The 26279-nt window shown below is 41.9% G+C and overlaps 1 protein-coding gene across 3 annotated transcripts in view; it reads left to right on the top strand.

Moving 5' to 3' along the window:
* frmd4ba (FERM domain containing 4Ba) overlaps positions 1–23452 on the top strand; it is a 35469-nt gene extending 12017 nt beyond the window's left edge. The window contains exons 2-24 of one of the 3 annotated variants that reach the window (XM_028405059.1): positions 3319–3384; positions 3479–3573; positions 3884–3976; positions 4150–4234; positions 5019–5075; positions 5423–5445; positions 9162–9245; positions 9956–10021; positions 10486–10543; positions 11167–11253; positions 15583–15659; positions 16166–16304; positions 17283–17424; positions 17530–17663; positions 17742–17858; positions 18271–18499; positions 18599–18655; positions 18741–18876; positions 19595–19759; positions 19872–20632; positions 20734–20869; positions 21221–21469; positions 22369–23452. In XM_028405059.1, the coding sequence (XP_028260860.1) occupies positions 3319–3384; positions 3479–3573; positions 3884–3976; positions 4150–4234; positions 5019–5075; positions 5423–5445; positions 9162–9245; positions 9956–10021; positions 10486–10543; positions 11167–11253; positions 15583–15659; positions 16166–16304; positions 17283–17424; positions 17530–17663; positions 17742–17858; positions 18271–18499; positions 18599–18655; positions 18741–18876; positions 19595–19759; positions 19872–20632; positions 20734–20869; positions 21221–21469; position 22369 (3057 nt within the window). In that variant the 3' untranslated portion in view covers positions 22370–23452. Of the gene's footprint in view, positions 1–3318; positions 3385–3478; positions 3574–3883; positions 3977–4149; positions 4235–5018; positions 5076–5422; positions 5446–9161; positions 9246–9955; positions 10022–10485; positions 10544–11166; positions 11254–15582; positions 15660–16165; positions 16305–17282; positions 17425–17529; positions 17664–17741; positions 17859–18270; positions 18500–18598; positions 18656–18740; positions 18877–19594; positions 19760–19871; positions 20633–20733; positions 20870–21220; positions 21470–21816; positions 21966–22368 lie in introns of all 3 variants that reach the window. The other 2 variants (XM_028405061.1, XM_028405062.1) reach the window with 2 other exon arrangements.
* The last annotated feature ends 2827 nt before the right edge of the window (positions 23453–26279 follow it).

The following is a 26279-nucleotide window of genomic DNA, read 5'->3' on the forward strand; positions in this document are numbered from 1 at the left end:
GCAGAATATAATGGCTGGGAACGTCTGGCCTCCTCAGGAAATTGCTCCCACATCCAAGACAAAATGACAGACCATTCCCACACCCTTTTCAGACTAAAATACATGCTGAAATAAAAACAGCAATATAACAGATGAAGTCATTGGCAAAAACAAAACATTTTGGAATTTTATATTACGTTATAATATATTATTTATATTACGTGTGCCACGGAGGAAAGCATTTATGACTTCAGAGGTTGAGTGGCCAGCCAGAGTTTGTTTCCGTGTTTTGATTGTATACACGTGTGTTTATGTGGTGGGGAATCAGAGCCTCTGCAGCAGGGGCCACATGGTTCTGTCCTGCCCTCCCCTGCACTCTATGAGGCACTGTTTTGGACTGGGGCCCAGGACCAAGCCTGAAGCTTGCTGCTCGGATCCAGCCTCTCCAGAGCGCCGACTCTCACTGACATTACATCAGCTGGGGAAGCATAGTAGACTAGTGTGTGTGTGTGTAGATACTCCTTTCAGCTTGTTTCTCTGGAGCAAAACAAAGTGGTCTGCAGATTATCCCATCTACTGGTCCTGATAGCTTGAGGTTGAGTCAAGTGGGAATTGACCAGCATAGAGTAACGGCATCCAGCCATGGCTGTGCGTGTCATGCGAGGTATGGAAGACCTGGTGGCATCGGGCAGCCAGCTCGTCTGGAGCTTGGCACATCAGACCCTGAGGAGGTGGTACAACCATGGGCTGACGCCATGCAGACGCTTCCTCGAAGCCTGGTTCAGGATTGGGAAATGCTACCAGGTATGAGCAGCATGATCAGAAATAAGAAAGAAGAGAGATGTATTCTGGGGGTTTATGATCAATTACTGCATTGAATTTTTATGACAACTTTCCTCCAAGTGAAGTGAGTCAGTACTTTCTCTCATCTGGCTCATTAGTGTATGCATGTATTTGTTTGAAAACACATACTGCCTCGTAGTGAGTCACAAAGTCTGCTTTTTAACAGGGGTCCTTCTGCTAGCACATATGGCAGTCATTTAAAAAAGCAGCATGACCTGCCGTTTGATCTCACTGTCTGGTTAAAAAGGGAAACTTTCAAAGTTGTCTTTGAAAAGCTTTGTTGTCTGTGTGGACATTTCTTCCAAGCTTGTCAGGTTTTTCTCTTTTGCTTTTTTACCACAGCATGTTGTCATTTGAGGATAGTTCTTAATTTTAATTTCCTAAAATTGTATTGCTTAAATTAGACACTTGACCCATTTAAGAATGTAGTACTTATAGTACAACCAATTAAAGTAGGAGTTCCCTATTTCATCCAGTTATTCTCCAAACTGGCTGCTGTTTTCTGTGTTGATGGTGAAGTGGTGGATTTCACATGTGGTCGGAGCTGTGTGGTTTGTCAGGGCTGAGGGTCGTGTGAAGAGAGCACCATCGGAGCTCCCCTGCCCATAATGACAGGGCTTCAGAGGGATGACCTCCCTGACACAGACACGACCTTTTGTTTCCATCATCAGAGACCTAGCTCTAAATCTCAGTGTCAAGGCAGTGTCAACCTTGAAGTCATAGATAATAGACATTTACTGTCTTATTTTTTGTGTATGCATGATTTACAACTGATGTTGTATGACCTGTTTCAGATGGGACACAAGGGGTTGTAATCAGACTGTTGACTGAAGGCCTTTGTCTCTTTCTCTATGTTTTGATGTCACTGCCTTACAACAATCCAGCATTGATAGATAGGCTCTTGGAAGGATCGTGGCATGGACAGCCACATCAACCCGATCTACCGATCAAGGCAAATCAATTTTGAGTTGTTGTATTCATTGAGATTATGCTTAAGTGGCTCTTTAGTTTTTCCTATTTTTATCAGTGACTAATGTTCTTGCCTCCTCTGGACTGCTGAGATATGAAGTTTAAAAACACCCTGCTGTGCAGCTCACATTGTGTGCAGACATACAGTAGAAGGAGTGGCTACTGAAAAAAGTTAGCATAACACCAAGTAAGCTTAACTGCAAATGCAACCCTTTGTTGAGAAGCATAGCTGTGCCTGCAGAAGCATAAATCTTGAGGTTTAGGGCGTTGAAAAACAACAAAGTGGAAAAGTAGCATTTGCTGTATAAAAGTGAAATAACAGCTTGGTTGTGGTGTCGAGAACAATATGTGGTGGTAGACTGAAGTTTTACCACTGTGGCTGAAGGCGTCTACACATCTTGCGGTCACACTGACTGGACGTCAACATGACCCTTACCTCAAAGGCCAACTAACTGGTCGGGTGCCACATGTTTTTTCAATGAAACCACAGAAAAAAAGGTGTCCTGGCAGCAAGCGGGATCTAAGTCAGCACACAATCAAGATCAAACTGTAATATTAACACTACTGTAATTTACTCTGCTGTAATCTGTAAGACTGTAAGGATCATGGGATAGTACATTATTCTTTGATTGTTCTTTGATATGAGACCTGCTCAATCAGTATGTTAAGCAGGTCCAAAAAATATTGTTCTTATTGAGTGATGACTGCTAATGCTAGCATGTTATCTTTGACCAGTGCTATTTATGTTGGTTGTGCTGAGAGAAACCTAGTGATGATATTTTACTTACTTTATGTTAATTAAATATGATGTGAATAACTGCTGTTGCAGTTAAACAATGCAGGGAAAGAAAAGAAGGGCAGCATCCTCTGCACCCCTGCTTCCTGTATCCACGGTAACATGTCCCTTAGAATTAGTACAACAAAACTCTTAATTTAACTAATATATGACATGATTATGATTCATTGCAACACAATAATATTCTACCGTCCCCTGCAGTTCGGCTGACACCATCATAATGAATCTTAAAACCATTCTTTGTAAACAATAGAGTGGGAATTTAATTAAAGTCTGGACCAGGACTACATTGTACTTGATTCTTTGAAGGAAAGGAAAAAGTGGGAGGCTGGCATTCTGAATTAGACTGTGTTTGATGCAGATGAAGGATGTGTGGGTACAAAGGACAATAAGCGATCCCAATATAAAAATAACGACTGTGCCATTATAAAAAAATGATTTATTGTTCACCACTGCATATTTGTTAAACAAGTAAAGAAGTTTTAAGCAATGACATTGATCTTTTGGAGCGTGGGTCCCATATGGACACTCGCCTAGTGGCTCCTCTTACCTATTCATCCAGCACAAAGGCAAACATGACACTGAGGTGAGTCACTGTTCAGTTCCAAAAAAGGAAGGAGGCATTTTATCCCAGGGCTACACAACTGTGAGCAGGGACACAGGTGGAGGTGGAGGTAGTGGGATTATGCTAGAGTGGTAATTTCTCACTTTATTTCCCTCCCACCCCCCAGATGACAGAGGGCCGTCAGTGCCAGGTTCACCTCCTTGATGGCAGAAAGCTGGAGCTGCTGGTTCAGGTAACTTGTGTTTTTGCTTTATTCGTTTTTCCATTTTTCATTACCTTTATGGTGATTTTATTGGAGTTCCTCTGTTTTACCCAAACCTTTCCAGCCCAAGCTGTTGTCCCGTGATCTGCTAGATTTGGTAGCCTCACATTTTAACCTGAAGGAGAAAGAATACTTTGGATTGTGCTTCATAGACGACACGTGAGTTCACATAAGAAACATTTCAACAAGAAAAAAAAAGATTTTAGAGAGTATTACAAACATCATGACCATCTATGCTGGTGTGCAATGTTTGTAAATAATTCCTCTTATCTTTTTTTTTTTACTGCACTATATTCTATTTCATTCTATTTTATTTTATTCTATTTAATTCTTGCTCTGACTGTTGGTGTTGTAGTGCTGCTGGTACCCAAATTTCCCCGAGGGACCTTCCCAAAGGGATTAATAAAGTATATTCTATTCTATTCTATTCTATTCTAAACATGTAATTTCTTCCTTTATCCCTACTCAGTGGCCAGAATAACTGGCTCCAGCTGGATCGTAAAGTCCTTGATCATGACTTCTCCAAGACCTCTGGGCCTTTGGAACTCAAGTTCCTTGTGAGGTAAGTGCTCGCCCCTGCCAAAGAGAGGAGTACTGTATCAGAGTCATTAACCGGTACAAACCACTGAAAAATCACATGGACACTGCTTGTAACAACCACCAGATGGCAGTAAATGCACAGAGTTTGCTTTGAAATTGAATGTGAGCCTTGCTAACCCTAAATACTCTTTACAGGTTTTATATTGAGAAGATCACTTTCTTGAAAGAAAACACAACAGTGGAGCTGTTTTTCCTCAATGCTAAATCTTTGGTGTTTAATGTAAGTGTCTAAAAGCATTTATTTATATTTGAAAATACACACAGGAAATGTGGGACTATACAGTCTTGCTAAAGAACTTGAATTTCCATTGTTTGATCACTGTGAATGTCATATTTCTTATTAAGTTTCAAACTGTGTCCTTGTGTCCATTTTAGTTTCATTATGCTTAATTGTTTTGTATTGATCTTTTCTCTACGCTATTTCTTTAAAATGCACACATAAATCATTTTAAATCTGCTGCCACAACTCATGAAAGTCACACAAATGCCATTAGGATGTCAAAGTTCAATGTATGAACTAAGAGCATGCTGCATTCACGTTTATTATAAGGGTTAAAAAAATAAAACATGCAAGAGTCCGAGCAGCAGTGAAGGCAGCATGTGATCAAACGTTGCAGTGCCGTGTTTTTCGCGGGGAGCGCACACTGGTCACCATGGGAGACGGAGGCTGTTGAACCTGCTTTTGGACCGTACCACTTTTAAGAGGGGGTGCAAGTTTAGTCAGTATTTTAATCTAGGGTTGCAATGCATCCGATGTGTGGTTTACGTTTAACAACATTATCATGATAACTCTGGAGCTGAAAGCTAATTAAATCCTAGTCACGGGCTGTTTTAAGCAGTTTATTGTCCCTGCGTTATTGGTTCAGTCGGTAACGGTGGAACCGAGGTACGGGACAGGGAAGGTCTCCTCTTAAGTCAAGTGTTACTTTGTACGGGCTCTACTTTGTGTGTGTGTGTGTGTGTTCTCTTACAACCTTGCCAAGTTTTGTCTATTTTTACACCAGGAGACCATCGAAGTGGAGAGTGAAAATATTTTCAAGTTAGCCGCATTCGCATTGCAGGTAAGAAAGAGTTTGTCGCAGCCTTCCCTAGCTAAAATTCACCCCTTACTGTGAATGAAGACGGTCGGTTGGGGGCACGTAACATTTTGAAAACAGTCGTCCCCTGAGGCTGCTATAGTGTGAGCAATTGGCAAAGAAATTGACCTATTTATATGAATATTACCTCCTGTGCTCGGAGGCAGTGTTTTCCTTTTGCTATTAGTAAGATTAAAATGCAGTCGAGTGAAATACATTGAGGTCTACTCGCGTGTCGGTACTTTTGTGCAAGTAGCTAACATTATCTTGCTAATCTATGTAGTTTTATTTTTTATCATGCTCTTACTAACTTGATTATTTTCCGTTTTAAGGAGGCCAAAGGAGATTACTCAAGGTAAGAAGTCATTGTTATACCACACAAAGCTTGCAGTAAGAAGGCAAATAGGCTGTGGTGTTATTACTTGTGCAAAGAAATCTACACATGCACCTTTTTGTGTAAAATATGAATATGGTAGATATTTTGCTGTATACACAGATATATATTACCAGACATGCATTTGCATGACCAGGATTCTGCACTTGAATGCAGCCTATGTAGTGTTGGTGTACTGAAACAAGAGAGTAGTCTTTGGCCAAGTTGTTTGGTCAGTGAAGCCTGTGTGTAAATGTCTGTTAATGTGTAGCTTGACTGGCTTAGATTTGATTTATTTATTTATTTTTGCCTCCTTCAGTTAATAATTATCTTGATTCTTTTTTTTCTTCCTGTGACATTGAACCAAACGGCTGTTGGCTTTCTGCCACTCACGTGGTGCAAACTATACTTTTAGTCAGAATACAGATATCCTTATCAATCAAATCATACATATTTATACTTTAAACATGTAGAGTACTTTTAGTCAGTTTTGTTTTGTGACATGTGGGATTGCATCATTTCTTAGTAAACATTACATACCCTGACAAAAAACACGTCCTGTGACTGTACAAACACAAGGACTTTGTGTACACGATTTGGTCTTCAGCTGTGGTGATAATGTGTCCATAGTAAGCCTTGCTCTGAGGTTTGACCTGCTGATAATGTATGTTGTTTTTTGCCAGCCACAGGAGTGCAAGGTATTAGCTCCCATTAGTAAACAGTGTTTAGTGCTCTTTTTTGATTGAACGACTGAGCAGGTTGAAGTGGTGAAACCTGTATGTGTTTTTTGCCTCTAAAGGCCTCTCTGCCCATTATGCAACCACAAAGATTTTTGCTCTGTAAGGAATAGCTTGAATGTGTTTGAATGGTGATATGTGCAATGCTGAAAATGCAGTTTGACCTCTTGTCAAACCACTGCCTTTGTTCTCTTGGAAAAAAAAAGACAACACACAATTTGGCTGCATCTGCTTGTGCTCATTAACTGCTCGGTTATTTGCGGCACAACTGACCTGATAAATATTCATCACTGTTTATTGCAGTGCAGATTTATACCCCTGTGTTTTGATTTAAAAATATTTTACCCTGAAGTGCAATATGCACTGTACAGTCTGAACTTTCAGTTCATGTGGGTGTGGGGATGGGCTGCACTTTGTCCCTACTCTGAATGCACAATAAATGATAGCTCGCCAACAAATCTGGTAAAATCGGTGACAAGGGGAGTGTTTCCAAATCAGATATTTTTCGTTATTTGCAGAGACTACATTCCCTGGTCTCATTGTGTTTATGGTTTCTAGATTTTAAGTTAAGCGCTAATGGTTAAGTGTAAAACACTTAAAGCTCATGTTTTGATTTACTTGATCTATTACAGGAATATAATTGCTGTCTGGTGGAGAGAATATTGTATTCTTCAAACTTCAGGAACATTTCACTATGTTGTTATTGTACTGGCGCATACCCCTGCTATTCTGTGGCAATATTTCTCATCCCTGTCAGGGATTTCCTTTATTTCTACTTTGAGGGAACAGGTCCTGTAAATCCTACCTTGAAGCATACAATATAAATGTGTCTCCTCTACACTGTATCAGCCAAAGGTGAGGGAGCAGTAAGATTAGCCGTGGAGGAGTAGTGGAGCCCTCCTCCTACAGCCAGCTGCCTTTAGAGGGATGAGCCAAACCCTCGGTCCAATGGCAGACAACTTGGCGTCAGGAGGACTCATGTCTCACTGTGGTCATAGTATTGTTGTGGTGGTGGTGTAGGGCAACCCCCCGCTGAGCATTGAATTAATGTACCACCTGGTTGCCCATTGCACATGTACTGTGTAAGAAGCCCATTTGCCTACCTCAGTATTATAGTTGTATGTATGTTAAATAGTTTTTACCACCGCAACAAGTTGCGACTATTCTGTGGGGGATGATGGAAGAGAGTGTGGGAAATCACAGAATTGATTGATGTCTTTAATTATGCCTTAAAGTTTTAAGAGCAACTGGGGGATTTTCCTTGTATAATTGTAATCACCTTCAAAAGCTATATTTTAACTGCTGGTGATTTTAAATTAACTTGAGTGTTCAGAATGTACCACACATGAGCCTGTATCACACCCAGGCAGTTTTCGTCCTTAGTTCTATTTGCAGGTGTAGCCTGTAGTTAGTGGTTCATTCACAGCAACCAGCTCTCTCATTGTGCTCCCTCAAAAGTCACCATGTCTCAGTCCCATGGAATAGCTGACACATGAGTATTCTCTCCCACACTGGGTAGACTGCGTTGGGCTGGGCTTTACCGGGTGTAGGAATCGCCCCCACGCTGCAGGAAGATAACAGACATAGTAATGAATTCCAGATTGCTGACATGGCAGTGCGGCTGCAGAGTAGATCACCCTGACAACACTAGGCTCAGCTCCACATAAAATGTATGCCATCAAACACACTGCTAAGTGCCGTGGCAGCAAAACCCAGTCAACCTAGGAGCTGTAGCTACCGGGAGGAATGATTCAAGTGCTTCTGTCCTTGCATGGGTTCACCCTTGTTTTTTGTTTAGTAAGCTGGTTCACATAACTGGATCATTATGGTTCTCTTAAATTCCATTACTCTTCTCAAAAGAGGAGTTAAATTGATGCTGACAAAGTCAACCTAAGGTCAAATGGTTTTTACTTTAAAATCATCTGATGCTTTTATTCTGTTACATTGTTTTTATTATTATAGACTTAGCCTGTACAAGAATTGAGGATGTTTTAATGGCTTAAGATCACATACGGTCTGACCCACACATTAAAGTTATGTCTGAGGCATTACAGGCTGTTTTGTAACAGTGCCAGTCCATACAGTACTTTTCAACACACAGAGTGGCTGCCAAGTGCTTGTGAATGGCTTTTGTTCAGGTCTCCAGTGGAGTGGCCCGCCAAGCCCAAGCCCTTTTTGTCCAGCAGAAACTGTAGACCCAGGGCTCCCTCCTACACGAGGCTGGAGTGACTCATTACCACAGACCTTGACAGCGATAAACACCACAATTTGTCCGTACATATAACATGGTCAGTTCTGATCATTTGTGGTTGTTGCATCTATCATGTACAATTTTTGGCTCACCTGTAAAGGTACATCAGTATATCGTGGCTAATCTCTAGAAACTAAAGTTTATTGCTCCAGAGAACCTGCATTAAATGATATGTTTGAAAAGATTTCTCTCCAAAGGCTTTTTATGACTTTAAGGCTCCCTGCATGTGCTTTTGTAAATTATGTCTGGCAAGACATGAATGAAGCTCAAGTGTAGACTTGGCACAGTTAACCATTTTTTATACTTTAGATGAGGAAGATGAAAACAATATCTTGACACTGCACTTTTTCAAAAGATTTGCAAACATGAATTATTACTCCCATGCCTTAACATAGAAATTCAAACCACACCAAGAAAGTATGAACATGTGGAGAACTGTTCTCGACACATTTTTAGACTTTGCAAACATTTACCTTGGCTTTCCTTCCTCTGTTATGGAGCACTCACTTTAAGGTCACAACATGGATCTGGCTTCTGAGATTATAATATATAGGAGAACTTGTACTAATGTCTGTTGACAGACCACAACCAGTTAGCAGTGCAATTTAGGTGCCTGACCATGTGATTAATAACTCTCAGATCTAGAAAGGATTATTGTGATTAAACGCATTTGCAGTCTGTAAAGTGTATGTATGTATGTTTTTTTTCAGTGCTGAGTCTGCTACATCTGACCTGAAACAGCTACCAGTTCTGCCCACAAGAGTATTAAGGGAGCACCCATCTCTCAATTACTGGTAAGCGATCAGACCTGTTGTGGGTGAGAGGGTTAGTTTTAAGTATCTGTGAACACAGTACTAGTACCAAAACCACAGTCCTCTCTTGCCTACAAACTTTTCAGCGATCAGTAACACCTGATGGTACAGATCAGTGATTTTTCCCAGAAGACCAGCTTTAGGTAGTAAAGACCTGACTGTTATTTGGCAGATGGTTTTTTTCCTGTGATGAGGTGGCTCATTAGTGCCTGGGTTGTGTTAATTACGTTTGCTCATTAGCCCTGATAGAGCAGGGAGGTGCTGACTGGCTGTCTGAAAGATTGCTGTCTATCTCTTTAGTCCACATTGCTCTTGTAGCTCCCATTTTGGTCATCTGATGCTGCTGTAGACTATGAAACAGATACATCATGTTTATAATCACATAAAAATGTGATATATGTTATATTGCATGGGTGGCCACATGTACACATCTGTCTCCTTCACTGTCTGCAGCGAGGTTGCAGTGTTGCCATGCTATTGAAAGAGATAATGATGGTGGGAAGTAAAATTGGGTGCTTTTGCAGGAGAGGTAGATGAGAGCCATCAGCAGGCCAGTAGGCCAGACTGCATTTTCTGCATGAGCAGACAGAATGTGTGTCAAAGAAAGGACCCTCACACAACAATTCCTCTGTGGCTAAAATGTGTTACACTTGATAGATTATTCATTAAACGTTTTATCTATCCATTTACAGTGAGGACAGAGTGATTGAACATTACAAGAAATTGAAAGGACTGACCAGAGGACAGGCCATTGTACGGTAAGTCATTAAAACACCTAGAATTTTTTTGTAATTAAAAGATGGTTTGTATACCTTATACATGGTTGCAGCTGATTTCACAGTTGTAGCATCACTTGTAGTTAAAGGTTTTACTGTTGTGTGGCTGTAGAATGTAGCTATCACCACTACACTACGAGCGGGCAGCTAGCCAGCTTCAGGAGGATGTCAGTCCTCCACTCTGTTTTTCCTGGGACTGTAGCTCTGTGCAGCCCTGGATCATTTGCGCTCTGATGATTTGTGCCCTTGAACTGATCAATGGACTCTCCCTCCCTCTGTCATGGCCCTGAAACAAATCAACGATCAGCTTGCCACCACAAATGACTGTGACTTCTCAATGAGTGTAGCTTAAATCCCACTCTGTCTGTTTTACAACAGCCATCAACTGACAAGTGATGAAGTGTAGGTGGCGGAATTCCTGTTAACCTGTTCCTCTTTCACCAAAGGTATCTGGCCCTGGTGGAGTCCTTGCCAACATATGGAGTCCATTATTACCAAGTGAAGGTAACCGCACTGAGTCACACAGTAGCTTAACCTTTGAACAAGCTGATGTCAGCCTCTTCATTTGTTCTGCAGCTAATTTAACACATCAATCTAATCCTTATTTTATGTTTGACACTTAAGTGATTTCCTGTAAGAAAAACTCACTAAATCTAATATCCACTTACATAAGCCTTTTGTCTTCAGTGGTAAAAGACACAAACATGACACAAAATTAATAGATAGTCTATTGGCAATGGCAAAGAACATTACCACATTATGTTGGTGTAAAAAGGGTGCTATTTACAGACCTATGCTTAAATATTAAACTTTTGAGTGGTCTGTTTATTTAAAATTTAATCAGTATAACTTTCCTTGCTTCTTACTTGCATTTAAATACTGACTTTTACCTACTAAACCCTATTAAATCAAGGTGTGTGAGGAGATCAAACAGCAGCGTTAAAATGACTCTGTCTGGTTTTCAGAGATTTTAAGGGCTTTAATGTATTTGATCTCTTCTCATGTTGCTATTGCTGTGAACCTAATGGGGCAATTGCTTCGGCAACAGCACTTTTTTTCTTTAAACGTCCACCTATAAAGCTACCTCTAATGAGAAGTGGTGTGTGTGTGTTTGTGCTTTCATGAAGGACAAGCAAGGAATACCGTGGTGGCTGGGAGTCAGCTACAAAGGCATTGGCCAGTACGATTTTCAGGATAAGCTGAAACCTAGAAAGGTAGGTTGACCTCTTTTTACATTCTTACTATCATAGCATTTATTTTAACTGTTATAGATAGAATAACTGTGTCTGTGTGAAACACACATGCTTGTGTGTTTTTTATGTGTGTCTGAGTGTGAAGTTATTCTTGTCACTGTCAAAGAGCTAAGGATAGAGGACCTCTGGGACTAACTTAGGGTGTGGGCTTTATAAATATTTTTTTTCTGTACAAGTGAAATTTAATACAAGTTATTCATCTGATGCAAAGTTATCAGTTATTGATTCCAAGAAGGTTATATTTGACTGCTAGTCATATAGGTAAGTGGGTATTTGATAACTTAGCTTCCATCTCCACTTTTCTAGTTATCTGGTTAATGATCTATACAGACTGTAAATAAGCATAATTAAGACCTTGGTTCCCATGCCAGTCAGGAGAGGGAAGAACACAGGTAGGCAAAATATTTTGGAGTGCCATTATGTACTTAGTACAGTTCAGGCTGGAAGTCTTAAGAGAAAATACTGCAAGACCAACAGTCACTAGAAAAAAAACAATCATATTTTCTTTAAAGTTTAAAGGATTCCTTTGTCTGAGAAGTATTATTTAATAATGTCCCAACCAAGGGTGTCTCTCCAACCTCCTTCATTAGAATCATCATAGCTGTTGTTATATGGCAGGAACCTGTTGACATAGCAGGGTGTGCTATTACACAGAATACCGAAGTATTAATGGGCACAGGCACACCGTGTCTCTCCACAGCTCTCCTAGTGGAGGTGTAATTATGGTGCTCCGTGGGAAGCAGCAAGGCTCTAGGACCAGGGTTGGCACTCTGCCAGCCAAGTTGATGGGTGTGTGTGTTTAGAGATGGGGGACAGCAGTGATTTCGTTGGGCTGCTGAGAGGGCTCATAAACACAATACCCTGCCTTTTGTGACTTCTCCACTCAAGGAGGGGATGGTCAAGGGAGAGTCTCACAGTTTTCCTGTTGTGGGAAAAATGTTGCTTTTGCTGATAGTTGGAAGTATTTGCCTACTTTCCCTTTGCCTTTAAGGGAGACCTCTGTATCTGGGGAAAATTGATAGTGCTTCCTGTCTTAGTTCACAACCCATGTATTCAGCCCAGCCCATCCCTCCTTGCCCTCTGCCCAGCCCCTCTCAGCATGTCGCATTCATTATGGTAATCTATGCATGTGTGTCTTGGAGGGAAAACAATTGATCAAACAATACAAAACAGTTATTTGTTCAGGGGGTTGAGCATCAGTACAAGTGAGAGGTCAGTTGATCACCAGGGCAGTTTGTGGTAATTTTCTACTCTCAAAATAAAGCAAGTACTCAAAATAAAGCAAGTACTCAAAAAATGTACATTTTAGTTTAATTAACCAGTCAGCTTCATGCAAAAAATAGAACATGAAAATGCAGTCATCAGACACATTTATGATAGCTTAACCTCACATTACCCTTTCTGCAGGTATGCCAGTTTGACTTCTTACTGAAACTCAATAGCCCTGTTTCCTGCTGTGTTTGAGAGAAGAGGCATATTTAGTAACGTGAATACCCTGTCATTTTCATTATGCATAGGGGGAGGGTATACAAGCATGTAGAGAAAAAGCATTGATGCCAAAGATCTGGAGGGGACATTAGAAAAAGCAAAATGCAGCATTTTATTTTGGAAGGAACAAAAATAGAGCACCAAAACAGGTTGTGGGTCTGGGACGTCCGAAGGAACTGAAACAGATGGCATGCCAAGACTTGATTCTTTCTTGAATTAAACCCAGAGGCTTTTCTGTCTGTGTTTCTGTCACTTGGGATCTCTCCCAGCATGTAATGGGACCTGCTTTAAGACCACATGCTGGTCCACATGATGAGCCAGCAAACTCTACACAAAAGGTTTATTACAGTGCCAGTCTGAGGTGACATGACAACAATTGACAAGTCTGTTTTTTTAGTATCTGCTAATATAAAGAGAACTTAGACCTCTGCAATAGTAACTTTATTTTAATTCAGATCCCTACATCATGAATCAAAATAGGGTAAAGGTTCCTTCCGGCGTCTTCCTGTTACTGTCAGGCTTTCCCAAGCCTAATCTACATAGTATGTGTCATGTTGTGGAATTGTACAGTGTTGCCAACCAGTCAGCACTGGAATGTGACGTGCTATGTGAAGGGTGGGGCAGATCTTTTTCTGTACGGGCATGTGAGTCAGGGCACTTTGACTTGTTTTCATCCCTGTATGATTATGTGGACTTGTGGCCCTGAGGGTCCCTGGGTTGTGGGTGTGGGCTGAGTTAAACACCCTGACCCATCTGAAACCACAGGCATTTCTGGCACACTTCTACTTGAGATGTTTGGCAAAAAACAAGGGAGATCTAAATAGTGACGATAACAATTGAATGTAGAGTCATTCTTGTGTGTTTCCTGCATTTAAGCATATGGTTACTTTTCCTAGATAGGAGTTGTATTAATGAGTCACTGAATCATTTCTTGGACTGTTCCCTCTTTTAAAGGATTACTTACAGTGTTGTGATTTTAGAGCTTGATGCGTCACATCCTTGACATATTTTAGCACAGCCAGCCACCTAAGGAGAGTCTTCTATTAATTGGTTTCATGGATGCACTGGCACAAAGGTGTGGAGTTTCTGTAATAGGATAAATGATCCCTTGAAAGTGTGTGTTTTTTTGGTTAGACTTTTGTTACCTATTGTTATGATGTAAATTAGTGATGTAAATTAGCGACCCTGTGAATTAGTTTGGCGCCCCCTCCACAATGAGATTAGGTTTTTCGCCTGCATCCTGCTAGTGCCATTCATGCTGTTTATTAAGTACAATGCTCTTGAGTGCAGTACAGGATTCAACTGCATGTGAAATGATTCTCCATGCTGTTATTCTATGTATGGAGTTTGGTAAAATAAAATAGTGTATATTAATGGTAAAAGGCTGTGCTATGATGGCACTTGCCTTCACATGGTACCAGAGAGAGCCCCTGCTATTAATGATTGGACTGTGGAGTCTGTAGATTGCAGACATGTTTTCCTGGTGTGATAGTTGTAGTCCGTTCACTTACAGTGCTTTGTGTGGTATTTACAATATGAAAGGAGGTGTGTTACCCAGAGTCTGTAACAGGAAGCAGAGCAGAGGTGAAATGTCTCTAAACAAGGAAAAACTAGCCTAGTAAATACATATAACCTGCTCATCTGGTTGGACTGAAAATGAAGAGAGCTGTACAGGAGAAAGAGAGCGAGAGAGAGAGAGCAGCACAAAGCTTGAAGGCTGCATGAGGTGTCCATGACGTCAGAGAAGGAGGAGGGGTTGGGGTTAAGGGGGTGTGGCCATCTCAGCTGAAACTCTTGCAACACCTATCTGGCTGCCTGAGAACAGACAAGAGAGAGTATTGTTCAAGGAAGCTCTACCCCTGTGGGAAACTCAAAAGTCAAAGGATTCAATACAAACACAGGAAAATTCCACAGGGATTTGATAAAGGCAAAAAAATACCCTTCACGGTAAGCCCTGTTATTGTTACCATTTACCTGTCAAGGGGATTTAAATGTTTTACTGTCCTTGTGCACTCTAAATTGGTTCTTAAGTGTGGTGAGCCTGCTGTGAGAGAAGGAAGATGTGTAATGTGCTGTAGTTACTTGGTCATGTATGAATTCAGCAAATATTATTTGTCCATATTGGAATTGGATGTGTCGGCTTAGAGCGATTTTGTAGCCGCAGCATAATGTCTCTATGTGAACATTTACCTCAGCTCCAATCTGTTTTTCCTCAAAATGACAACAGAGAAGGGTTGTTCACAGGCAAATGTGTTTAGTGAGCCAGTGGCGAGCAGCGGAGCAGATGTTTCACCCTGACAGAGAGAAGTCCTACCTCCGGTTTCCTCCACAGCCGAATGAAATGAAAAGCTGGCTTGCCGCCTGGCACATTTTTGCTCCCTGCAGTTGCAGCAGCATTATAATTGCTCTTGTGTTAGCCCAAACTTACACCTGACTGGCTGGCCCAGGGAGTCCCATTCATAGCTTCAGCTGTTCTGTTGTTTCTGCATATGTTGCAAGTTGACCAGAAAATAGCTGTGCCAAGGCTGATGTGGCAGAAACAAAGCCAGTTGTTTTAGTACCTGCTTCTACGCTGTGTTGTCTTTTTAGCGAAACTGATCCCTCTCACATGGGAGAGAAGTTCTTTTCTGAATAAATTGATGCGAACGTGTACAGCCTGTATCGAGTGACTTTCCTATTTATGTACTGTAAATCCACACTTCAGTCAATAGCCCAGCATTACCGTGTGTACTCAGTGTTGTGTCAAGTCTCTGCCCTACCCTCTCAGCCTCTTTCTACTAAACCTTTTGTATTTCTTTGCAGTTGTTTCAGTGGAAGCAGTTGGAAAATTTATATTTCCGTGAGAAGAAGTTTGCTGTGGAAGTGAACGACCCACACAGGTCAGACAAACCACTTCATTTATCTTAACTGATCTTAATAGATGCCTTCCCTGTATTTTCAAGTGTTCTCATTTTAGCTACTGCTTTTGGTTCAGATGTCCTTATCCTCCACCTTACACTCTGTGAAGGGCATCTGCAGCCAAGGGGCCCATTTTGGACACCTTGTTAATGGCTTTAACATGTCTGTTAGATGAGTGTTTTCCTGCTGTTCAAGGGGTACTTTATTATTCTAAGGTTGTTGTAAGACCTCTGCCCTTCACACAGGCATGTGGCACTTTCAGCCTCTGAAGCTGCAATTTTAAAATCTCATCTAGTATAGTCTTCTTAGTATAATGTTACACAAATTAAATTGTTTTAATTAAGATTTAATACTCCTTATTTTCCTATTGTTGTGTAACACTTTGCATAACAGACCTACTAGTAAGTGTTTATTTTTGTGTGTGCAATATTTGAAGGGAACAGCTTGTCAGATCAGTACTGAGTATCAGTCTTATCCTCTTCCACAGAAGGACAGTCACAAAACGAACTTTTGGACAGACCAGCCTGGTTATTCACTCATGGTATGCCAGCCATTCTCTGATTAAAACCATCTGGGTGATGGCCATCAGTCAGCACCAGTTTTACCTGGACAGGAAGCAAAGCAAAGTAAGTTTATTTTTTCTCCTCTATTACTCATATTGCTTTGTTCACATTCTCTTCCAGCTACACTATTGTGATCCTTTACTACTAACCACTAGTTATATTGACATTTTACATGGATGTGTGACACAGTTAGAAAGCTTGCATGTTGTGTGTTGACCCATCTACTGATCAGGGCAGGCAGGTCATACAGAGCTTTGCCGGAAGAGCAAATAATAGGCTCACAGTATGTCAAACAATGTGACCATATGAGGAAGTTAAGGTGGTAAGGTTTGGTGTTTCAAAGCCTCTAACAATGACATCATCATGTGATGCACTGCCTAATCCGTGTCTCATGCCTATGACTTGTGTAAATATCTTGACAACGGGACAACACAGTTCCTGTTTTACAATGACAGGGTGTCATACTGGTTCACTGTATGTTGGGAAATGATTACATCTGTATTTTGGGGAAAAGTAGGCGCAGTTAAAACAGAAAGGAACACAACTTTGTTACTAATTTGTTTTTTTATCACTTTAGATTAGTACTGTGTGCCATAAAATTGTAAAGTGTTTAGTATGGAAGGGGTGCATGGTTTTTAATAACTGCATCATTAAGAGTAGGAAGAGGCAAAGAGGTCCTTGTGTAAAAGCTTCGTCCCAGTGCCCTGAAAATTCACATGTATGTATTTATGAGGCATATTTGCTGAGCTTTGGGGCTATTATACAGTATAAGTAGTGTGTGATGTGCATTCGTTGTAGAGATTGATGAGCTTGTGTGGCAGCAGTCAAATGAGGTTATTCAGCCACTGTCTCTCTCGAAGGCAGATGGTGTGTCGGTGTTCATCTAGGAATAGAGCCCACACTGATTGATGAGAGCAGTGCGCTCGGAGTACCAAGCATGCAAATGCAGCTGCCACTATCGCAGTACATGATAGAATTCCTCCTTTACTTTGTCCCTCCTCCCTCTTTCCTCAAACTCACTGTGTCTTCCTTCACCCACAGTCAAAGATGACCACAACCAGGAGTTCAGGAGACATTGCCATGGACCTCACAGATATTTGTGCCCCACGGATCAGTAAACTTTCTAGCATAGAAAGCAAAGATAAGCTAATAATGGCAAGTAATGGAAGTCTCATCTCAGCTGGTAAGTAGAGAGTTAATCAGCTACTGACGTTGTGTTCCACATTAAATTGTTGAGTGATGATTTATGGCTGTAATTTGTAGTTAATCAGACATGTGCCTTTTCCAGGTTCAGCTGACTCCGAAGTCAGTGAGGAGCAAAAAAAAGAGAAGATTGCAGAATTAAAAAAGAAAGAAAAGGACCTTCAAGACATACTCACGCAGAAACTTGAAGAACTGAAAAAGATATGCATGAGAGAAGCTGTGAGTATTTATCATCTTGTGTTTGTTTCTAGGTGTCCAAAGTTTCAGCTGACTTATGAGTGTTATTCTGGTTTGCAGGAGCTTACAGGCAGATTGCCCAAAGAGTATCCGTTGGCCACAGGTGAGAAGCCTCCTCAACTGCGACGGCGTGTCGGGACAGCCTTCAAACTCGATGACCTTTTTCCTTATGATGAGGTTAGTGTACCGGTAGATGTGTTTGGTGCGATATGTTTCTGTATGTCACACTCATTTGAGACAGCATTATTGCACCACTGTTTGTGTTTACCCGGAGTTTATTTAGATCTGTTGTTTCTCTGGAGATTCAAAACATAGAACTAGTACAGACCTGTGTAGTAGGCTGGCTTACATTTCATAACATTTTGAGTCATTGTGAGTTGTAGTTTCTTTCTGTAGTAAGAATGAAGATGAGAGTATAACTGTGAATATGAGCACAAAGATAAATTCCATGTTATGTCTATTAACTTTAGCTAGAAATGTTTGCAGTCTGTTTCTTTGTTCAGAGGACTGGCTCTGACAAGATCTGTGTTTGGAAACTGTTTTTGGAAATTCCCCCATTAAGAGTGTGGATGTTTGTGTTTCTCTGCAGGATCCACATCTGAGGAATCTGGAGAGCAGGTTTGCCTTGCAGCAGAAAATTGTGGAAGCAGCCATGAAGCTTGCCAACGAGGGTGACCTCTGCAAGACAGTGAAGAGAAAGAGACGCAACAACTACTTAGATGCAATGAGGAAGCTGGAGGAGATCGAGAAGGAGATAAACTCCTATAGGATCAAGAAAGGAAAGAAGCCTACCCAGAGAGCCTCACTGATCTTAGCAGGTAGATGTCATAAAGAGCAGCAAAGAAAGCTGATTGCATACAGGACCATGAAAGTGGAACATAAAAGTCATTTCTATGAACCATTTTCTCTTTTTTCAGATGATGTCCACCCCTCGGACCTCAGCTCTCTGTCTGACAGCCTTACACTGGATGATGGTAAATGTGCTCAGTGTGCATGTTTTGCCCCCTCATTCCATTCTTTATTCTCATTTTTACTCAAGCTATTACTTTTATGTCCCAGATGATGAGCTTGGTTCCCAGAGGCAACGGTCTAGATCAGTCCAATACTCCCCTAGACCGCACCATGCAGATACACTGGACATTCATTACAACAAAGACAGGAGAGCCTCTGCCAACGACGAGCTTGCAGACAGCAGGTATACAGCTTGCACTTGACACATTCATGTTTGTCTGACATATGAGCAGCAGCTGCGCAGCATTGGTTTAGGCACAGTATTGTCATGTAAAACCAAGTAAATCAACATAAACACAGCCCTATGTAAACAGCTGGACTGATAGAATAGATGCATCTACTTCATCAGACTACATATGCAGATGCATTGTGATTGTTGTTTCCCTTGAGGCCCAAATCATGGAGCCAGTACAGACCTGTAGAGCTGATTCGGAGCTACATTCCTGCCAGGCACCTCCTCCCTCTCCTTCTCCTGCCTCTCCAACAATCTCCTTCTTATCAGCCCAAATGCACCAGCTTAAAAATAGATAGGAAGGAAAACATGTTGCTGCCTGTAAAGAAACAGACTACAATCCCTAGCTAAGAGAAGAGAGAAAAATAGAAACGCCAGAGTGTTTACAAAATGATGCAGGTGAAGTTCTTCTTAGCCCCTGAAGATATAAAATCCAGTTAAGTAGCCATAATGCCTGCTGTTGCATGAGAAGAACGATCAATGGACTATGAAAAGGCAGTCGTTCAGGTGTAAGCAATGACTAAAGTGCTCCAGTCCAGCAAACCTAGTTTTTTCCTTCGTAGACCCTGACAATGAGTGAAGCGAGGGTAGCAGTGATAATCTTGATTTTAAAAGAGTCTCTTGCCTTTGAGGCAAATGCCCTGAAACATAGCTCTTATTTGTGTTCCAGATTAAATTACAACCAAGTCCAAGAATCGCTCCACTACAGTCACCGTGATGCCTTATCAGGCTACAGCAGCCCATTTAAACCATCTTCCAGACAGCCACGTGACGCCCGCAGCATGCCCCCCACTCCTCTCCTCACCCGCAATGCTTACAGCTCCTCACAGCTTGGGTACGACCACAAAAATTGTATTTCTCTATACTTCATTGTATATCCTGTTCATAATTAACAGCCACATGTAAGTCAAAACACAGCTGTTTATTAATTGTGTTTTCAAATATAGGTCAGAGGATGCTCCACAACACTTCCGTCAGCGTAGTGGCAGTCTGGAGTCACAGTCTCAGTTCATGACGGAGACCCTCAAACCACCCCTGCCAGCATTCCCTGTCTCTCCAGCCCGACGCAGCAACAGCACTGAGGTCCTTGATGACGGCTCCTCTTACACCAGCCAATCCAGCGTAGAGTACAGCGTGCCTGGTAACCACGCTCACAGACGCAGAACTCGTGGCCGCCACAGAAAAGACCTGTATGCCAACACAGGCAGCATGCCCAACCTAGCTCAGCCAGATACCCGTTGCTATGCTTACCAGCCTCAGGCCCGACCAACCACAACAGCATACTACGTCACAGGCTATCCCAGCTACGCAGACCCAGAGCCATACTCCAATGGAGTCTATGTGTACGATAATGAGATGGAGGGGCACTATAATGTCAACCCGTCCTACCACCACAGCCAGACAGCATATCACAGCCATGACATGCACAGTCACTATGGCAACGATGAGATAGATGGTATATCACAAAACCCATACGCCACGCTGCGGCCACCAAGGAACCGGCCGGTGCCCCACAGCACTGAGCAGGTCACCAGGAACATCCAGAAAGCCATGGTCGCAGAACACTTGAGAGGCTGGTACCAGCGCAATGCTGTACAGAAACAGGCCACGTATAACTACGACTACGACAGAGGCTCCCAGCAGAGTCTGAGGTATCAGACCATGCCTGCACCCTATGGCCACAACAACAGGAACATCTCCTCATCAGGTAAGAATACTGCTCCTTACACTCTCCAATGTGTGATGGTGTTGAGCATGGTTTTTCATAATTTTGAGTTGTTAGTTAACATGTCTTATTTTTTTCCTCAGTGTCCTCAGTGTCCTCCAGTGGAAACTGGCATGGTCACGTGAGTGGTGGTGGTATGCTGGAATATGACATGCCCATGCATGTGCCACAGTCCTACTCCTACAGCACAGCCCCATACAGCCACTCCACTCTCAACAGGTGAGAAAAAAACTCCACTCAGCTCCTTATCCAATAAGCCACTCCCCGATCCTCCTTATCCCCAGAGATAAGCCTAGTGTTTAATTACCTAGAATGGATGGCTACAGAGAATATAAGCTGCTGTATGGTTTCCTTATCCCGTACATATGACATACTAAAATGAATGTGTAGCTAATGTTGCCTTTTCTTTGACTTAACCTCATAATTATAAAACTGACTTTAGTTATTTAATATGACAGCCTGGTTCAGCAGCCAGGATTATAGGATCTGAACTGCCAGCACTCAGTTCTACCTCAGGGCTTAAGAATATTTCTCTTCTTAACTGTCTACTGGCCCCATGCTTTCTTTTAGATATGGCACCTCCCAGCTTTATAAGGGCTCCTGGCACAGCCCTGATGTCCAGAGGCGCTGTACCTTTGTCCCCAGTAGTTCTTCCTCTTCTGGTTACCCTTCCAATTCTTCCCAGCCCTCCTCCTCCTTTCCTTCCTCCTCCTACTCCCCCGGCTGTCGTGTCAGGCAGGTGGCCACCAGCCCTGCACAGCCACAATCCTCCAGAGGGCACAGGCTTAATAAGGTGTCTTTTGCTAAAGGTAGCTCCTAGTAAGTAAACGTCAATGGCCAGAGCCTGTGCGTTTGCCTCTCTCAGTGTGTCCGCAGCGTGACTCCATAGTCTGCTTGTTGATGTTTTGAAGTGAGCTGTGCATTTTTCACTGACATGTATGATGAGATAACTGCATGGCTTCTGAAAAACATGCCTTGTCTTACTTCTTCTTCCAGCTGGTATATTGTCATACAGTGGTCACATTTTCTGCAGTGTGCCTGTACTGTTTGCTTGTTTGCTTGTGTCCCTCTGCAGCTTGCTGTCTTTTTGAGCCCTGCAGAGGCTCCCTGCCCATTGTGCTGCCATTCACCCTTGACCTTTGCCCCCCCCCCCCTCTCATGCACAGATGCCCCCCAGAGTTTGAGTGGCGAAGGTGTGATAGGATGGCGTGCCTTGCAGGGCATTTAGAGAGGTGTGGTGCTGTTGCCTATCCTACTGACCAGGAAAATTACCCCCTTCTCCCCCAATAATCAAAGGCACAGCCCAGCAGAATGGGTGAGAGTGTAAAACTACCCCTCATGGTTAACATGGTGATGTTTTGTTTTGTTTTTAAACATGGGGGACTCACTAAAAAGCTCTTAATCAATCTTCCTGGTTTCTGATTTGTTTCTCTGGGTGTCTTGTGGTGATGGGGGAGCACTTGTGTGGCAAAGGGAAAATGTGACCGCTAAACACTGTTGCATTTAGAAAGCTGTGTGTGTGATGTCTGTGTGCATCTGCTGTTGTATTGGGTGAGAATGTTTGATCCTGGGTTTGAAACGGGCATTAGCTTTAACATGCCTGAAAACAGGTGTTAGCTTACTTTATTGGCCCATAGTTAATTCATTCTGAACCCCAGTGCTTAACCAGCCTTCATTTAGTTTGGAGCCTAATGCGTTTCTTCTTGTGTTTGTTACAGATCCTATATAGATGTCAGCCAAACAGACCCACACCTCAGCAGCCAAATGCATATTACCATGGACCCAGAAGACCAGATTTATTGGCACGAAGACTCCAAACCGGGAACAATAGTTTAATTTTCTGACTTTGTGCTGCATGAAATCTTCACCTTGACAAGTTGTCATTGTGCCTTAGACTGCACTTACCTGTTTTTTTGTGTAAAGTGGATCCAAAGAATGAAGGAACTTCTGTGGAATTCAGTGTATGATGCAAATGAAGTATTCTCATTTTCACTTTAATGCAGTCCGTGTATTTAAAACATAACAAAAGCCCACAGGAGTGTCTACCTGTCAGGATTGCGAGTGTTTGTGGTGATGGCATTTGTGTACTGAAACTATACCAGACCCTGTGTGGTATAGCAAAAGGGAATGTGGACTCTTCAGCGTTTCCCTTTAGAGATACAAACATCACAAACCAATGGACTGTACAAGGATACTGAGCAATGAACAAGAAAATGACTGTTGAGCTATTTACACACACACACACATATAACACTGTACCCGTGAAGGATTACACAAGGACTGATAAGGACATTATCAAAATGAAGGATTGAACTGATTAAAAATGAGTCTATTTCCTAGAACATTCTGCAGTCACCAGATCCAGTTTTATCACTTCAAACTACAACTTGGCTTCATCTGTTCTTTTGAATCATTTTTGAAGTATTCTATCTCATCTCACTGTCAGTGCTTACAGTTTGAGCCAAATACTTATTTGTTGCACCATTTGAGTATTACACAAAGTCACCAATGTTGATATTACTGCCACTGCAAGAAGACAGGAAATACTTCTTTTTTTTTTTATTTTAACATGGTTATTTCATCCATGCTGGAAATCATGGACTGGTGCTCACCATTTCTCACAAGAGAATGAAGCTGTGTGTAAATGTTGGTATTGTACATACACTGGTTCTGTCTCTTTTTTTAGAGCATTTTTATGTATTTGAAAAACATGTAATATATAGTAAACAATGATTAAGCTGGTTCTTAGTAATTTGTATAACTGAATTTGTTTGAATTAAAAAAACAGCCTTTGAGTCAGTAGTTTGTTGAAATGCGAAGCATCCCTCTGAGAGCAGGATAAAACACGATTTACATCCAAAGTAATTGCATTGAATTAAATTAAATCCATTAAATTAGGTAAGTAGGCATCTGTTCAATCAGTGAATTGGACCTTAAGGCAGGATTTTCACCACTTAAAGAGAGAAAAGTAGCTACAAAACATAAAGGCTTATATTTGACAGCTGAAGAGCACATTTGTTTCTCAAAGATCTTGTCAACAAACATTCTGCACATATACATGGTTTGGAAAGTACTTATCTGTGGTGCATTCAACGAAGCAGATTACAGTTGAAGAGAAAGCTGTAAATTAGTGGCTGCATCTCAGCTTTTTCTTCTCTAGTTTGAGCTTCTAAGAATGAACGCAGATGCAATCAGTCTTAATGAGAGTTAAGTATGAATAAATTATGTTAGATCCCTGTGTGGAGCTCTGCTAGTCTGCTTGGATTTTCTCACCACCTTGCTGTGTTGCCAGGCTGGTTTTTTGTGTTCTTGGGCTATAATCTGCCCAAACCAGTCTTTTAAAGCCGTCACACCCACTACAGGCTTTAACCTCCTTCTGTCTTTACTGTGAATGACAAGCTAGTGTTTATAGGACCAAACCCTCCCTGTAGGCATTCATGTTAGAGAGGCCTGGTTTACACATGTTATCCACAGACTAACCCTTCACCTCCTTTCCCTCCCTTCCTTCCCGCCAGCACAGATTTCCAACCACTGCCAGTCTATCCTTTCACCGGTCACCTCTTTAGTAAGGCCACGGCTGAGCAGCTTTACTCGCACTGCCCTTCAGTGTTGTGCTTCTTGAGCGAGCTCAGGGGAGGTCTCAGGCGCTTCCAGCCCCTCGCCTTCACCCGAGGCAGTGAAGGAGGGTGGGGTGGGTGAGGGAAGGGAGTGCTTTGTATCCAGCTGTCTTGCTCTGTCTCTGCTACTTTACACCAGCTGCAGCTAGACATCAGGAGAGGCTGTTCCAGCTTACACCCCACTACATAAACAATAGGCTCCTATGTACTTTCCCTTCATCTGAAACACCACAGACAGTGTTCCTTTAACGTGAACACTGGATTAGGGCTGGGTTTTAATTTCCAAAGCATTTTTAAAGCTATTTCCTACTTCTCTTGCGCTCTATAATAACACTGTAATAAACCACCACACTCCTCAGGTCTCTGGAGCATTGTAGCATCTTTCAGCCTCTTGTTTTAGTATTGTAAACTTGCACCTTATATATTGTGGTTCAATGTCCTTAGATGATGGTGGAGCTAAAGCACAAGCTGAAACTGGGTGAATTATTGAACTTAATTTCATACCAAACATTTCCCTAACTTTTGCTTTTTATCAGTGTATATTTCATTTTTTGGCAAGATATTTTAAATATCTTGCCAGTTTTAACTATTATTGTATCATTAACTTTACAAGCACTTGGGTGAAAAACATGTTCCTCAAGTAGTGCATTGGTAGTAACAGTAAGAGAGTGACACACTAGCACATTTGAACTGTTTCTAATAGTAACCGTTCAAATGTGCTAAATAGCACACAAAAACTACTAAAGACAGCCACAGTGGTCAGCCAAGATCAGATTAAAGTGACCCTAAATCATGTTAGTCCACAGGCTTCTCCACGATCAGCACATTTACCTTGATCCAGGGAGTTAATGGCTTTGACAAGTTATGAAGGGCGACTGCTTGGATTAGCTGACCAGTCACATGCAGTCATGTCTTTTTTTTAATAGGCTACAACAGATAATGTTATTTTAAGGAGTCAGAAAAAGCAGTGTGGCATATGACAAGCGGATAGAAGTGGATACACAAGACTGCTCAGTTCACCGCAGGCCATCATTAATGTGTCACATGATCAGCTGCAGTGTAGGTCTAAGAAGCCAGATCTGCTGGATGACAGGTTTGAATTTTGAGGCTAGCTAACCAGCTTAGCCAGTCAAAAGCCAAAGCCTCTCAGGCAAGTTAGTGGCAGGAAGGGAGATGCTGAGGTCAAGCTGAAAGCCAGCAGTCTAAAAGTAAGCATTATTAGACTGTGCCTTATCTCATAGTAACTACATAGGAGGCAGGTGATTTTACATGGGTTTGTTTTTGTGTCAAATCACTCGCTACTGTTGCCTCACTGAACACTACCATTGGAAGCAATTATTTCAAAATTACACATTAGCTTATAACAAAAACACCACAAAGGGTTGCTTTGCACTAAAAGCAGGACAAAACACACACACTCACACACACATACACCTGCTGGTTGTGCAGCAGCGCACATGTGGTGATAGGATTCTTACAGCAGCTGCAGCAGTGAAAACAAGGGCCTCCACTGTACCATCTGAGACATGACTTTACATGAGTTTATTGCCACCAGTTCTTAGGTTCACTCTTCCAAGTTTCATAATATGCACGGAGATGAGGCACCGGAGGAGAAGACATAAATCACTACTGTAGTGCCGAAGGGCAAAAGCCTCAGTTAGAAAAGTGTTATACCTGAGTGTGCAGAGGTCATCACACACGTCTGCTCCCTGCATCAACTTTTACAGAATGGATTTTTTAGTCATGTCTTCCCCTTTTCTCACACCCTGCTACTGCTGCTTAAATCCAGATAACACAGCAACAACACACACATAATGTTCGAGATGCATTCTCCTTATCTGCAGTCAAAAACAAACAAACACACACACACACACGCCAAGTAGCTGACACAGCTACTAACGGGAACTGGAAGTGAATGACTGCAGATGAATCCTCTCCGACCCTGTGCGCTTTCTCTCTGCTTTCTGCACTATAATCTACTGCCAGCCTATTGATTAGCATTTGGGGTGAGT

The sequence above is a fragment of the Parambassis ranga genome, chromosome 5, assembly GCF_900634625.1.
Source record: "Parambassis ranga chromosome 5, fParRan2.1, whole genome shotgun sequence".
Taxonomy (NCBI): Eukaryota; Metazoa; Chordata; class Actinopteri; family Ambassidae; genus Parambassis; species Parambassis ranga.